A 16,884-nucleotide genomic window follows, 5' to 3' on the forward strand; every position below is an offset into this window, starting at 1 on the left:
GGTTAAGAATTAAATAATCTAGAAGCCTTGCTCCAGAGTCTAATAAAGAGGAGTGATGGTCTCAAACTAAACAATGAAATTCATTTACAACCAAAAAATATTTTCAGTTGTAGATGAATCCAGGGGCTCACATTGGTGAGTGCAGGTATAGCAACTGCGAGCTAGACAAGATCTTACTTCCTACTATATAATATACCAAGTATATATACGAGGGTGGTCTGAAAAGTTCTCGGCCTCAACCATAGATGGCAACACTATCGGCAAGATTTTTTTTTTCTAAGTTGGTACATCTATCATAAGCATCCATGTGAAATTGCAAGTCATTCTATCAAGGTAGTTTTTTTTTATACAGCTGTCTGAAGCAAAAGTGTTGTCTTTGTTAAATGGATAAAATTCGGTTATAAAATTCTTTGTAAAAGAAGGTTTAACACCAAAAGAAATTCATCCGAAGTTCATAAACGTTTCTGGGCACTCTTCTACTTCATTTTCGAACATCCAAAAAGTGTAACAATACCAGAAATCATTGATCAAGTGCATGATATGGTATCGGATGACTGGCGAGTCAAAGTGCGCGAAATTGCTGAGACTATAGGTCAAAAGAACGTGTAGGATATATTTTGCATGAAGAATTGCAAATGAAAAGCTTTGTGCAAGATGGGTGCTGCGCTTGTTCACATCAATTTATTACTATGGATGAGACTTGGATTCACCATTACATGCCAGAATCCAACCAGCAGTCAAAACAGTGGACAGAAGCTGGTTGTTTAGCGTCAAAGAAGATAGAGTCGATTCCATCAGGAGGAAACGTCATGGCATTGGTGTTTTGGAATGCTAAAGGTATTTTGTTTATTAATTATCTTGAAAAGGGTAAAACAATAACTAGTGAATATTATTCCGACCTTTTAACTAGACTAGACAAAAAAATTCATGAGAAAAGACCCGGTTTGGAGAAGAAAAAAATCGTCATTCATCAGGACAATGCACCTGCCCACAAAGGTGTTTTGGTAATGGGAAAATTAAAGATCTGCACTATGAATTGTTGGAACATCCACCCTATTCTCCAGATTTGGCTCCCTCTGACTTCTACTTCTCCCCAAAAATAAAACTCTTCCTCGCTGGTCAGTGTTTTTCTTCGAATCAAGAGGTGATTGCAGATGTAGAGGGGTATTTTGCAGATCTTACTGAGAATTACAGGGACAGGATAATGGTGCTAGAGAATCACTGGAATAAATGTATTAGTCTTAAGGGAGATTATGTTGAAAAATAAAATAATTTTGAAATAATAAATTCGTTTTTTCATTGTTAGGCTGAGAACTTTTCAGACCACCCTTGTAGTAGGCTATCTTCTACTTCTACTTTTCTCTACTTTCTTCTAATTTTTATTCTTAAAAGATACACATTGTTTGATACATTACAAAGAATAAATATGGCCAGCATTTTATTACAGGGAATAGTGAATGTATATATACAAAGATAATGAAATAGAAATAAATGAAAAAATGACTGGAAAACAATCTAAAAACTGAAGTGTATAACATAGATGTCTGTCTCCAACACCTTTTAATATTTACATTAATGAAATAATAATACAGCGGAACACTTTAAATAACACAGGTAGAGTAATTTCCCAGAATAATAAAATAAATGTATTATTATTTGCAGATGATCAGATAATAATATCAGATAAGGAAGACAATTTACAAAGAGCCATGTATAATTTAAACATTATAATAGAACAGTTTGAATGAAAATATCTATAGATAAAACTAAAACAATGGTATTGGGAGGGACAAACTCTAGTCAGAAGTAAAACAGATATTAATAATGAAATAAAATAGCAGATAAATTCTTTTAATTATCTATCATTCATCCAGCCATTTATTCATTGGACATCATCAGATGACGTATGGTCACTCAGATACTCAGTGATGCGCTACACCAGTCCTCGCCAGGTGGCCCTGCTGTATGCTTTTCTGGAAGCTTCAACTATCTGAAGATCAGTCACATCACATACACCATCCATCCATCTCATTGATGGTCAACCCCTTCCATCCTTTCAGTGTGTCCAAAATATTTAAACTTTCTTCTGTCAATATCCTCAAGGAGCCTTAAAGTTCTACCGAATCTTTCTAACACCAATCCGTTTGCCTTTCAGTATATGATATCCTCAACAGCATTCTGTAAAACTACATCTTAAAAGCAGCTATCCTTTTCCTATCAGACTCCTTTAGGTTGCAAGTCTCATATCCATGTCACTGTTGGAAAAACAGCTGCATCCAAAATCCTCAACTTTGTTCCTGTGGAGAAAGATCTATCCTTCCAGATTTTAGACAAGTCACTGACTGTTGTTTTAGTTATTCCTAATCTTCTTCCGAGTTCTACTGAACAGTAAATGTTCACCTTAATAATGTATCCCAAGTACTCAAACTGGCTGACTTTCTAAATTCTTTCTCAATTAAGGTACACTTGTTTCTCAGGAGCTTCCTTGTCAGTATTTCCTTTGAGAACCATAATCTTTGTCTTGCTCGGATTGGGCTGAAATCCTCCGTTCCTACTGATCTCATTAACTTCATCAAGGATTTGTCTGGTTCTTCCTTGTCATTACACAGGAGTACTGTATCATCAGGATACTTCAGATTACTGATCAATCTACCACCTATCTTAATTCCTGTCTTAAGTGCATCCACTGCTACATGCATGATGTCCTTCACCTGTTTAATGACTAAACAGGTGAAGAGAAAGTAGGCATCCTTGTCTAACTCCCTTTCCAACTTGAAGCCAATCGGTTAATCCAACGCCTGTTCTTACCATGGCTTCTTGCTCACTGTACAAGTTAGCTATCAACCTGATTGTGTATTGAGAAAAAATCATTATTTTCATTACTTCCCACAGCTTCACACATTCAAAAGCTTCAGGGTAATCTATGAATGTAATCAATGATTTGTCTAAGGCAAAGGATCTAATGTCTGGTACCCTTACCTTTCCTAAAACCTGCTTGTTTCTCAGGTATATCTGCCTCAACTTGGGCCTCAATCCTATTTAGAATTATCTTTAATAAAATCTTGCTTGCATGAGAGATTAAACTAATAGTTCTATAGTTCTTGCAATCATTCATATTTCCCTCCTTATGTAGTATGAAAACTGACTTCTTCCAGTCTCTAGACCATGATCTTGCCTCCCACATCCTTGTAATCAATCTATGAAACACTCTTATCATTCCATCCCCCGTGGCCTTAATTAACTCTACTGGAATTCCATCTGTGCCCAGGAACTTATTGTTGTCAAGATGTTCAACTGCTCTTGCAAACTCATGCCTAAGTGGAGGAAGTTCCAAATTAAAAACTTCAAATATTTTAATAGGTTACAGCCTAATAACCAGAACTGTCAATCTGAATCTTGTACAGAAAGAAACACAATTAAAAATATACAATACTTTAGCAGCAGTGGTGAGCTATAAGTGGCAAGTCCTTTGTTAAATTTTTCTCAAATTTGCGAGCCCCTTGGTCTTGTTTAATAATCTTATAGAACTAGAAAATACCACCGTGGAATGTATACATGCTACTTTTAAATTCATATGGATTTTCTGATAACTATATAAAAAATAATTTCATTGCATTTTGTTCTGATGGAGCTAGTGTAATGTTAGGAAACAAATCAGGTGTTGCAATCAAACTTCTACAAAAATTTCCCAACATTGTGATTTGGCATTGCGCTCATCATTTACACTTAGCATTAGACGCTTCGATAAATAACATTAAAGAAATAAATCATTTTGAAATATTTATTAATATATTATATGCTTTTTATCATCAATCACCAAGAGATCAACGAGAATTAAATACGATTGAAAAAAATACCTTGGTATTGAAATTTTAAAGATCGGCTGTGTGTTTGGACCACGATGGGCAGCTTGCAGTTTACGAACAGCTCTTGCATTGTGGAGAAATTACCAGCTTTATGCAAGCATTTTGCATCAAACGATAAATATGAGGGCTTTTTAAACCGACTTCTCAATTTGGAATTTTTAAAAGATCTAGCATTAATGATTGATTTCCTACAGGAATTATCATATCTGTCAGAAGCTCTATAAAGTCGCAATATAAGTATTATAAGGGCTAAGTTAGGCCTTTTTTGTTTTTTTTTTTTGCTCGATGATGCGAACCCTTTGTTAAAATTTCCATAGCTCACGACTATTTAGCAGTAATTACATTATATGGCAGCATAATCTGGACAATAAATAAACAAGATAAACAAGGAATAAAAACAATACATTCATGAGATCTGCAAAATATATATTAGGCAGAAAATCAAAGATGTTTTAAAAGAACTAAAAATAAAATCAAGGCAATATTGATTTTATTTTTAGACAAAACAAAATCGAATAGAAAACAAACTGAATAACCAACACCCAATATCCTAAACAATTAATAAAACCAACTAACCAAAAAGAGATGGTCAAGTAGACTTTAAAAGAGGCTATTGGATGCTATTAGATTAAAAATGAGACCAGATCATAAGGTATACAGGGGGTCCTCGACCTACGTCGTCCCCAACATGAGTTGTTTCGACTTTATGGCAGTAATCCCATAAATAATTTAAAAAATAAATTTTGACTTGAAGACGTGCGACGTAAAATTCAAATGTCGCAGGCGAAGTTGTTTGTGAGTGCGGTGGAAGAATATGCCGTTACACGCCATTTGTTTGGGAGAGGTGGTGTCACTTGGGTCCCAACATACCTTTGGGTACCGTGTGCTTTGTTTACATCCACTCTCTCACTTTTGTATTTGTTTTTTTGTGACTTTTTACCCTTCAATGTAGCTCTCAAACGTAAGGCAGACTCTTCCGATGGCAGTGTGTCAAAGAAAAGGAAAGCCATTACATTAGAAGTGAAATTAGACATTATTAAAAGGGCAAAAAAGGGAGAAACGCCAACGAACATCGGCCGCGCGTTGAACTTAAGTCGTACCACAGTCGGGACTATTATCAAGGATAAAGTTCGCATCCTTGAACACATGAAAGGATTGGCACCAATGAAATTGACTGTGATTACGAAAAAACATAGTAGGCTCATGATTGGAAAGGCTTCTTGTTCTTTGGCTGGAAGACCAGCATCAACGGCGTATCCCAATCAGCCTCATGTTAATTCAAGAAAAGGCGAAAAGATTGTTTGAGGCACTGAAAAGTGAAAGGGGGTAAACGAGTGCAGGTGAAGAGTTTAATGTTAGTAAAAGTTGGTTTATGGCTCGGGGCAATTTACATAACCTTAAGGTGCAAGGTGAAGCTGCTAGTGGTGTGATGATAAAGCAACTGGTGAGTTTCCTGAGGGGTTGGCTGAGATAATAAGGGGGGGGGGGGCTACAGTGCTCAACAAGTGTTTAATGTGGATGAGACAGGCCTATTTTGGAAACGTATGCCTAATCGTACTTATATAGCCAACAAGGAGAAGGCAGCACCAGGCCATAAAGCTGGTAAGGAGAGACTGACTTTGCTTCTTGGGGCTAATGATGCTGGTGACTTAAAACTGAAGCCCTCCAGATGACAGGCAGTTGACCCTTCCGAATGCCCTTTAGTGCCCTTGGATTTTCAAGGAGGCATGGGTGACACTTCAAATCTTCGAGGACTGGTTTACCAACCATTTTGTGCCAGAAGTTCAGAGGTACTGTACAGCCAAGAGTCTGCCCTTTAACGCATTGTTAGTGCAAAACAATGCCCCTGGTCACTCTGCCCACTTGGATGACTTTCACCCTAATGTTAAGGTGGTTTATCTTCCACCAAACACCACAGCCCTTTTGCAGCCTATGGACCAGGGTGTTATTGCTTCCTTTAAGGCCTACTACCTCCACAGGACATTTGCTATGGCTTTCAGGGCAACTGAAAAAGACAGGAACTTAACCCTCAAAGACTTTTGGAAATCGTATAGCATTCATAATGCCATACATTGAGCATGCTTGGGATGAAGTGAAGTAGACAAATTTGAATGGTGTGTGGAAAAAACTGTGTCCCCAGTTTGTGAATGATTTCTGATATGTACCCTCAAGAGGTATATAGGATACTATGTTTTATGTTTATATAATATGTTTGGTTTATATGTTTATATTCTTAATGACTTCCTATCCATAATTCTTCTCCAAATTAGCATGTTATCTATCAGGACTTCCAACATCATCAGATTTTATATTTCAGTCTTCTATGGAACTTTTAACTGCATCAATCCACCTAGATCTTGGTCTTCTTGTGGTTTTTTTTCCTACCATCCTGCATCAAGCACCTGTTTTGCTAATCTTTTCTCTCCCATTCTGTTTCTAAATGCTAAGGTCAAGCTCCTCTCTGATATCTTCATTTTCAATATGATTCTGCCATCTGTTTATTTTGCTAATTTTTCCCTGAACTCTCATTTCTGTAATCTCTGTTCTTATTTGTTTTATAGCTTTGGTTTTCTTCATTCAGGATGAAGATGTTTTTCTGTTAATCAGCTATTTCCTTAATGCAGACGATATAAAGTAAACAGCTGAGAATAACATCTCCAATTTTGATGTCAGTTTTAATGCCACTTTCTTACATAATGTGATTCATATAGATGGCAAACAGGAGTGAAGACAGAAAGATAGAATGAATCCTTAACTTATACCTCATTTCACATCAAATCATTTTCCTGTACCTCCTTCAAATCTAACTACTGACTTACAGATTAAATATATAAATATGTATTGCTCTGCATAATGTGCCATTTATAACATATAATTGAAGCATTTTGAACAGCTTTTCTCTTGGCAACTTATCATAAGCCTCTTCCACATATACAAAATTGATATTCAGACTTCTGCTATATTCCCATGATTTCTCAAATGTCTATCTTAAAGTCAAAATATAAACCCTATTTGGACTGAACTAAGTTTATTCTTCACCAAGTTTCTCTTCTACAATTTTCCTTAGTCTCAAATATGCTTGCAAAAATCTTACCTGGAACCCTCAGTACAGAAATTTGTTTGTAATGCTCAGTTTTATTTCTCAACCTGGATGATACCCCTTGCAAAACAATCCCTTAGTAACTCACTATTTCTTCTGTTTCTGTCACTTTACCACCATCAGCATTGATTAAAGTTATCATTCTATGATCAAGCTTCCTCTTACTCGCTACATAATGGGAAAAAAGAAAACTCTTAAGGATTTTCTTTGACTAGCTTAACTAATTTCTTCTCATAATCTGATTTAACCCTCTTTACCATAGTAGTCATCCTTCTCACCTACTTTGTATTGCTCAAGAGCATGTTAATTACCTTTTTGTCTATATTCTCTCCATTTAACACCAAATTGGTTTATGCTCCCGAGAGTATGCACAGTCTAATAATGCTTCCCTTGCACAATCCCAGACCACTTCCCATACAATGCTGACATTCTTTTCTTGTAGTTTCTTTTCATGGTACTGGTTCAACTTGCCCTCCAAGTTTATGTCATAATTACCATCTTTATAGTTACACTTTGTAGTTTTGTGACTAAGAATTCCAAACGGTTACTTTCTCTGACTGAAGGCAGGGCTACATTGGTTATGGACATTTCTTCTGATGCCATTAACAGATCCAGCACTTTCATACCCCTTGCTGCTTCCATCACATTTTGGATGCGTATCCCTTAGAAACCGTATAAATTCCATTGTGCTCTCACCCCCATCCACAGCAACAACTAATAATAGATTGTGTATTGTTAGTTTCCATCTAACACCAGACAGCCTCGAATGAACCATCTTCCTCAAATGAATCTAAAAGCTTCCTTAACTTCTGTTTATGTTGGTTGAAGTTCATCATCATCATCAAATTCCTGCCATGTACCCTCAAGGGGGTGTACAGGATATGATAGTACTACATGAAAAAAATTACATCATTACTAACTTCCTATCTACAATTTTCCTCCAAATCAGTCTGTTACTTGTCAAGGCTTCAACATTATCAGATCTTATATTTCTATCATCTAAGGCACTTTGTACCGTATCAATCCACCTATATCTTAGTCTTCCTCTGGGTCGTTTTGTTGCCAACCTGGCAGAGAACACTTGTTTTGCTATTTCGCCCATTCTGTTTAAGTGACCATACCACCTGAGATTAGCTCTGCTAACGCATTCCTGGATGCTGACAATGTCAAGTTCTTTCCTAATATCCTCGTTTTTAATATGATATTGCCATTAATGCCATCTGTTCACGCCTCTAATCTTTCTCAGGACTCTCATATCTGCGGTCTCTAGTCTTTGGTCAAGTGTTTTACTTCTGACCCAGCTCTCAGATCCATAAGTTAAAACTGGTTTGAACACTGTCTTGTATACAGCTAATTTAGTGTTCTGACTAATTTCTCTCTTATTCCATATGAATTTATTCAATTGACTTCCCACCATACCAGCTTTGCTGATTCTGTTGTCTATTTCTATATTTAATTTACCATCTTCACTAAAAATTGTGCCTAAGTAGCTGAAATGTTTCACTTGTTCCACAGGTTCTCCATTCACAACACAGTTGACATTTTCAATGATTCTGCCTATTTTCATTGCCTTTGTCTTTTTATTGCTGACCTTCATACCATATCTATTACAACAGCAATTGAATTTAGTCAGAGAATCTTGCAGACTTGTAGCAGATTTATTTAGAAGTATAACATCATCCACATAAAGCAAAGAGCTGACATTAACATCTCCAATTTTGATATCAGGTTTAATACCACTTTCTTTCATAATGTGATCCATATAGATAATGAATAACAGAGGAGATAATGTACATCCTTGTCTCACACCAGATTTAACATTAAACCATCTTCCTGTACTTCCTTCAATTCTAACTGCTGACTTACAACTCAAATAAAGATTACGTATTGCTTGATATAATGTCCCATTGACACCATATAACTGTAGCATATTGAATAGCTTCTCTCTTGGCACCTTGTCATATGCCTTTTCCAAATTGACAAAACTTAAATACAGATCTTTGTTATGTTCCCATGTTTTCTCGACTATTTGTCATAAAGTGAAGATCTGATCCTGACAGCCTCTATTTGGCCTGAATCCAGCTTGTTCTTCACCAAGCTTTTCTTCCACAATTCTTCTCAACCGTTTCTCAAGTATACTTGCATAGATCTTGCCAGGAACACTCAGTAGGGAAATACCTCTGTAATTCTCACATTCAGTTTTATTTCCCTTTTTATATTGGTTGAAGGTTTTCAGTTATTATCAGCAAAACCTCTCCTCCTGTCCTATTCCCTCTAATCTCTCCAAAATCTAAATATTCCTTATATTCCATTCCTGTAATTATATCATCATCTATCAACCAAGTTTTGTTGATGTTGATAATTATTGGCCAAATCAAAGTGATCAATGCCAAAAACTCCTCTGCTTTATTTCTGATGCTTCTGGCATTTGTATCCATGCACTTTAACATCCCATTAGACCAACAATTATGATTGTGTGATGTAATTATCAAATCATTTAGATTCAAAACTTGTGAAACGGTATTTGTATTTGCATGATCCTCCAGTTTCCCTGATTTTGCATTTCCATTTTGTCACTGAACAACACTTTCTCTAAACATCCAACTCCAAAAATCTTCAAATGCAGGTGATCACACATATACAAATCCTTTTGCACACCAAATTCACTCTATGCATCTATAAACTGCACGCCATTCCTCCTACACAATCTTCTCATCGATTCATTAGCAATCATGGCCCTTCTTTCAAATCAGTGTGGCAGCACACTCACAATCTTTATTTTCAACTTTTCTTTTCTTGCAGCGATTCTTACATACCTTCTCTCATTACATATTTCTACCTTTACTAACATCCAAACTTAAATACCAATTGACAATTTTCCTCAAATTAATCTTTTATCAGTCAAGTCTCTGTTATTATCAAATCTTATATTTCTCTCTCTCTCGTTTCAAGGTATCAATCCACCTTGGTCTTCCTCTAGATCTTTTTCCTGCCATCCTAGCAAAGAACACTTATTTGCCTAACATTTCCTCTCATATTCCATTTAAGTGACCATGCCACCTGAGATTAACTCTGCTAACAATACTGCCACTCATCTGTTCACCCACATACTCTTTTTCAGAACTCTTATATCTGTGATCTCCAGTATCCAATCAAGTGTTTTATTTCTATCCCAGATCTCAGATCCATAAGTTAAAATTGGTTTCAACACTATTTTGTATACAGCATGTTTAGTGTTTTGACTAATTTCTCGTTTATTACATAAAAATTTATTCAGCTGAGTTCCTACCAATACCAACTTTGCCAATTGTGTTGCCGAATCTCGTATTTGCTGTCTTTACTAAAAACCGTGCTTTAAGTAGCTGAAATATTTTACATGTTCTATACTTTTCCATTTAGGATGCAGTTGATGTTTTCAATGTTTCTTGCTTATTTTCATTGTCTGTCTTTTTACTGATGATTTTCATACTGAATTTATTATAGCTGTTATTCAATTTAGTCAGAGAATCCTGCAAACTTGTACTGGATTTATTCAGATTTATTCAGAAGTATAACATCATTTGCATAAAGTAAAAAGCTAAGATTAACATATCCAATTTTGATATCAGGTTTAATACCACTTTCCTTCATAATGTAATCCATACAGATGAAGAATAACAGTGGAAATAATGTACACCCTTGTCTCACATTTGATTTTGTATCAAACCATCTTCTTGTATTTAATTCAATTCCAAATGCTGACTCAAAACTCAAATATAGACTAAGTATTGCTTGATATATTTTCCCATTTACACCATATAACTGTAGTGTTCTGAAGTATTTGTCTTAAGGTGAAAAGCTGATCCTGACAACCTCGATGTAGCATGAATCAAACTGTTCTTCCCCAAGCTTCCCTTAAACACTATTTCTCAAGTATACTTGCATAATAAAGAACAATCGGTAGGGAAATTCTTCTGTAATTCCCATATTCAGTTTTAGTTCCCTTTTTATAGATGGCTATAAGAGTTTTCCTCCAATTATCTGGAATTTGACCCTCTGATCAGGCCTTCTGAATTATACAGTGTTGCCACTGAAAACTTTTATACCCTCATTTTTGAGCACTTTTGGTTGAATATCATCAACTCCAGCTGTCTTCCCACATTTCAAGTTCTTAATGGCTTTTTCTAATTCAAGTACTGTTATGCATTCCTGCTGAGTGTTTTCTACTACCATTCTGTCACTGCTTGTTTCATTTGGCAATCTTTCAAGATAATTATGCTAGACATCTAGAATATCTTCAGGCTTCACATCATCATCATCTGATTCCTTTTACAGTATTCTTTCTTCCATTTCTAAAATTTTTCCAATAGCCTCCAGAATATTTTGCCACCTTCCTGATATATATTTTCTATGTTCTTTATCTAAGTCTTTCCACAACATTTTTTAGCTAGTTTTACACAATGCTTCACCTTCTTACATTATTCTCTGTATTCTCTAAGATCATGACTTACCTGCCAAAAACTTTTGATACATTTTCTTCCTGAGTCCACCACAGAGTTTTTTTATCCTTGCAAGCAACCTCACCATATGCCTCTCTGGTTGAATCAATCAATGTTTTCTTGAGGGTTTGGTTTTTGTTTTCAATCTCTTTCATTTTTTCTTGAATAATGTTTGTGCATTTGAGTCTACAGTTCACTTCTGAAAGCTGGTCAACTGATTTGTTTTAAAACTTCCTTATCAATATCAATAAACATTTTTGTTTTCATATGAAATTCAATTTTATCCTGCTCAATACCAAATGGTGGTCACTTACAATTTCAAATCCTCCATATACTCTTGTGTCCTGAACCAGATGAAAGACATCAGTATCAACAATAATACAGACATGTTAGAAGGCATCTGACATGTTGACTCATGTCAAAAGCCTTCCTCTATGACTCGAAAAACCCCTCCACTTCTTTCTTAGTAGAACCTTCTGTGAGACCACAGGCACAAATTAGTCTCCTTTTCCACCTGCCCATTTTCATATTTGTAAACATCACTCTACCGAAATTGTCTGCTATTCAAGAATAGCATCTTTATGTTTAACGTTGAATAGTATAGCTGCTCCTTTCTTTCCCTGTTCATTATTGCCTGAATATAACATCTTTGTAGTTGCTATTTAGAAGAATTTCACTCATTTCTATCTTTTTAGTAATATCAATATGTCAGCATAGTACTTTCTTCTGCCAGTTCTACTTCTATTCTGTTGATAATTCTTACATTTGAAGAGTGAGAAAGTGAAAATAGTAAGTATATTACCTCGATATGATAAAAATGAATTAAGAAGTTTTATGATAGCAAATGATTTGATGCATAGGCTGTGTAGAAAGAATGGATATGTGGAGTGAGTTTGAGGGAAGATTGGATTTGTATAAGAAGAATGGCCTACACTTGAATGCATTTGGCATCAGGAGTCTTGAAAAATTATTAACTGATATAAGACCTAAAACACAGATTTCCTTGAATTCCTTCCACCAGAATTCAGGGTAACTGAATTCTCGTGGGAGGAATCACAAGGATCTATTTGTAAGAGCAACAATATTAGGTAACTGTGTAAATGATGGGAATGGTTGTTGTTATTATTATGAAGAAAAAACAATTCTGTGTTCAGACCTATCAAATATGTGTAATGATGTCTGCAAGTTGTCGAACTGTGTCATGCAGAACACAGACAAGCATATGCAAAACAGAATGAAGGTAATTTATTATGTCGTACACAAATGCTAGGAGTATCAGAAACAAAAGCGTACAGTTTGTTGCCTTGGTTAATATATTGGGACTTCATATTGTAGGCATTAGTGAGATTTGGCTATCAGAAGCAGGCATACTAACTGGTATCATGTGCAAAGAGTACAGTAATTTTAATAAGGATAGACAGGATAGGAGAGGAGGGGGGTGCTGCTAATGATATCACATGTTTTGAATCCAGTTAGAGTTGAGACCTAGGACTGCAATACTAGTAATATGAAATTTTTCATATGGCAGTGAATTTGAAGCCATCTGGTGTGAGGTGAAGTCTAACAAGATTAAATACGCAGCGGAGTGATTTTTCAACCTGATGGATTGGTTGTTATTGATGAAGAAATGCATCATCAACAAATAAATAAGAGTAATCATAATGGGGGACTTTAATTATCTGAACATTGTTGGGCAGCTATGAAATCATATGAAAAGAATGAAACTGAATTGATTGAGCTATTGGGAGACAACTTCCTCAAACAGCATGTGACAGAAAGAACTCGATGTCAAAGAGTGTTAGATCTGACTATAGTTACGTCTTCATTAATGACATAACTATTCTGCCTCCAGTTAGTGATAGTGATCATGCAGTACTCACTTTGGAAGTGACTAAGTTTATGAATGTTCCATTCAAAAAAGGTTACATGCTGAATTACAAAGCAGGAAATTATGACCAACCAAGGAATATAATGAATTCATCGATATGGTATTGGCTGCTGGATGGGAAGAATATCGACAGTATATGGGAAGCATTTAAAAAATACTTCAATGATGCAATATCAAAATGTGTTCCAAGAGTTCAAAGAATAAATAGAATAGGAATCAAATAGATGTGTAATCTTATTAAGCAAGAGATTCATAAGAAAGATGATGTGGAAGGAATACCGTGAGCATAAGGATGATGTTTGTTGTGAAAATTATAAGCAGCAGGCTAGAAGAGTCACAAGTGTTGTACGGAAAGCTAAGTAAAGAGTATGAAAAGAAACTGGCTCTGCAAGTTACAGACAACCCAAACCCAAAAGAATTCTATCATTATGCTGCAAGTAAATGAAATAATAAATTTGAAAGAATAACTCTACTGAATGCAGATAGTATGTGGGTGCAGAAGTGATTATTCAACTAATGAGCAGCCATTTTGCTGAAAGCTATCAACCTGGTATGTGCAAAATTAAACTCACTGCTACCTCTTCACCTTATGAGGAAACTAATGTGGATGAGGAGGGAGTACTAGAGCTATTGCACAAACTGAATAAGAATTCTGCAATAAGAACTGATGGGATATCGGCATGGAAGATAAAAGAGTGTTCAGCTGAACTGGGTATTCCCCTGATCAGGCAATATGATTTGAGTCACAGAACAGGGAAAATTCCATAGGAGTGGAAAGACTGTATGGTAATTCTATTATACAAGGGTAGTCCAAAGACTGATGTATCCAACTATCGATCAATCAGTATCTCAGGAGTGGTGGTGAAGATTTTGGAAAAGTTGGTAAGGGCTTGCATTCAGAAATGGGTTGAAAGAATGTAAAATCATGCTCTTTGGTGTAATTAAATATCCAATCTCATATTATATTGGTGGGATTATGCTTGAAGAAACTGATGAGGCTAGGGATCTTGGAGTTTTAGCAGACAGGAAGTTGAAGTTCAAGGATCATATAGTAAAAATTGTAAACACAACTCAAAGAATAATTGCAATGATGAAATGAATCTTGACATGTAAAGATAAGGAAGTCATTTTGCTGCTTTACAAGGCCTTGATAAGACCTCACTTGGACTGTTGCAAGAAGGTTTGATCTCCTGGTTTTCCATGGTGATTCTCATACAATGGAGAGAGAGTGCAAGTCAAAAATGATATCAGGATTGTAGAATACAGATTATGAAGATATATTGAGAATTTGTAGGCTGCAGACACTAGCAAACAGGAGAAAGAGGGGGGTTATATGATTGAGACTTAAAACTTTTGAAAGGATTATACAGAATTTAAGTAGATGGAATTTTTCATTTTATGGGAGGTGGAGAAAGGACACGAGGGCATCCATGGAAGTTGAGAATGAATGCTGTCAAGAAGGGGGGGGAAGGGGTTAGGGCTAGATTTTTCTCTCAAAGAGTAGTGCATGAGTGGAATAGATTCACGTTGGATGGTGTGTGTGTGTGTGCAAGTAGCATAAATGAATTCAAGAACAGGTATGACAGCTGGTGTGAACAGTATGACCTCTCTTGATGGGTTCCTGACTCCTTCGAGGTGTCTCTTAATAGTAATAATAATTTATTGTGCCTACTCTCAATTTTGCTGATGGCGAGTTTGAGTTTATTCCAATAGCTAAATTTTCACTGTTCACCCTAGTTCCCTAATAAAAACAGCAGAGGCCTTATTTATCTCAGTGGCACTTCCAGCTGGCATGATCTAAGAAACCATTTCTTACTCATTTCTACATGAAATTATGCAGCAATCAACCTTCAACTTCAAGCCATTCAAAAAATTTCAGCACTTCACAGGCCTCTAATAAATGGGGTGATGGTCTCACATTGGGTAATGAAATTTGTCTTACACTTAAAAACAATCATATGCGTCCATGCCCATGGCAGGATTCACACCCACATCCAGATGGTTAGATAGCAGGCATGCTAACCACTCGGCCAAACAGGCTGGCATGAAGTGAAATAGATGTTGCCAGTGTCAGTGTGCATCATCAGTGAGTGAGTTCAAAGTACTATATGAGTATTATTTAAATTAAAGATGGCAACAAATTATATTCTTGGTTTAATCCTTTATCCAAGCGTAAGCAAAAAAGTTTGCATGTGAAGTCACTTCATGACTGGGCTACTTGTATATAGAGGCTAATGACTTCACATCACTTGCTTTAGTATCCCATAATGCAAAGCACATATCTTTATGGACATGTATAATGCTAAACATTATTGGAAGGGACACTACCCAGGCCGGTTTTGACCTCTATTGGGGTCTCATCAGTGGGAGCCAGACCCAGAAGTGATACCAAAGTTGAAGTAATGCAAACGTCATATTTCCATATACAAGTAATCAAAAAGGCATCACATCTTATTACTAAAATACTCTCGATTAGAGATAAATGTTGAAAGTTATTTCACTTGGTTATACCATAAAGATGCCAAGAAAAAAAACTTTCAATATCTCTAATCATTACTGGATAATGATTAGAGATAGTATCGTTAATCCAGAGTATTTTAGTATTATTATTCATGTGGGGTTCCCCCTTTCTTCCACCATTCCTTAGGACTGGTTGAGCCTTCCAAATGAGGGATTAAGTATGTATTTTATGACTGTAAATCCATGTGTTCACAGGCTGGTTTGCCTGTTCTGAGGACGAAAAAACAGTTCCGGGGTGAAAAAACCCTCTACCTCTGCATGAGACCAGCTAACTCACCTTTAGTTGAAAAAGACCAAATAAAGGTTCTTCAGATCATGGACAGGAATCGAACCCAGGTCTATCCGACCAAAGGACTTCGCCTATACCAACTGAGCTACAGAGGCTCTATAGTATTTTAGTAATAAGGTGCAACACCTTTTGACTACTTGTATATGGAAATATGACTTCTGCATTACTTCAGCCTTGGTATCACTTTTAGATCTGGTTCACACTGATGGCCTAACAATAAAGGCCGAACCCGGTCTGGGTAGGGACCCTTCCCATAATGCATAGTATTATACATGTCCATAAGGATATGTGCTTTGCATTATGGAATAGGCAAGTGATGTGAAGTCATTAGCCTCTATATTCAAGTAGCCTAGTCATGAAGTGACTTTACATGCAAATTTTGTTTGCTTACACTTGGATAAAGGATGAAACCAAGAATATAATTTCTTGGCATGTTTAATTTATAGTATAATCAAGTGAAAAAAACTTTCAATATAAATAATATTTAATATAGACTTCCTGCAATAGGAACAGTAAAAACGCTTGAAGCACGCCATGATAGTGAGATTGTAGTGCAGCAAAATTTAATTGTAACAACAACTTTTTTTAAAATCTTTTTCATCTCATGTTATTAATTCCATATAAAGAAAATAATTTTTTTTTTTTTAAAAGTGACTTACAGGATCCGTGTGGAGGCCTACAATGAGGTAGTCACCTTCGTTTTTGGCTTTCTCAAGAAAATCCAAATGGCCCACATCTAATTT

The 16,884-nt window shown here is 35.9% G+C and overlaps 1 protein-coding gene across 2 annotated transcripts in view; it reads right to left on the reverse strand.

Moving 5' to 3' along the window:
• Pect (phosphoethanolamine cytidylyltransferase) overlaps positions 1–16,884 on the reverse strand; it is a 241,938-nt gene that overhangs the window by 83,739 nt on the left and 141,315 nt on the right. For both annotated transcript variants that reach the window (XM_090407732.1, XM_090407731.1), the window contains one exon: positions 16,801–16,877. In XM_090407732.1, coding sequence (XP_090263858.1) covers positions 16,801–16,877 — 77 coding nt within the window. The remainder of the gene's footprint in view (positions 1–16,800; positions 16,878–16,884) is intronic.

This window comes from Typopeltis vanoorti, chromosome 17 (assembly GCF_054136105.1).
Source record: "Typopeltis vanoorti isolate ZY-2024b chromosome 17, IOZ_Tvanoo_1.0, whole genome shotgun sequence".
In the NCBI taxonomy this organism is placed as follows: Eukaryota; Metazoa; Arthropoda; class Arachnida; order Uropygi; family Thelyphonidae; genus Typopeltis; species Typopeltis vanoorti.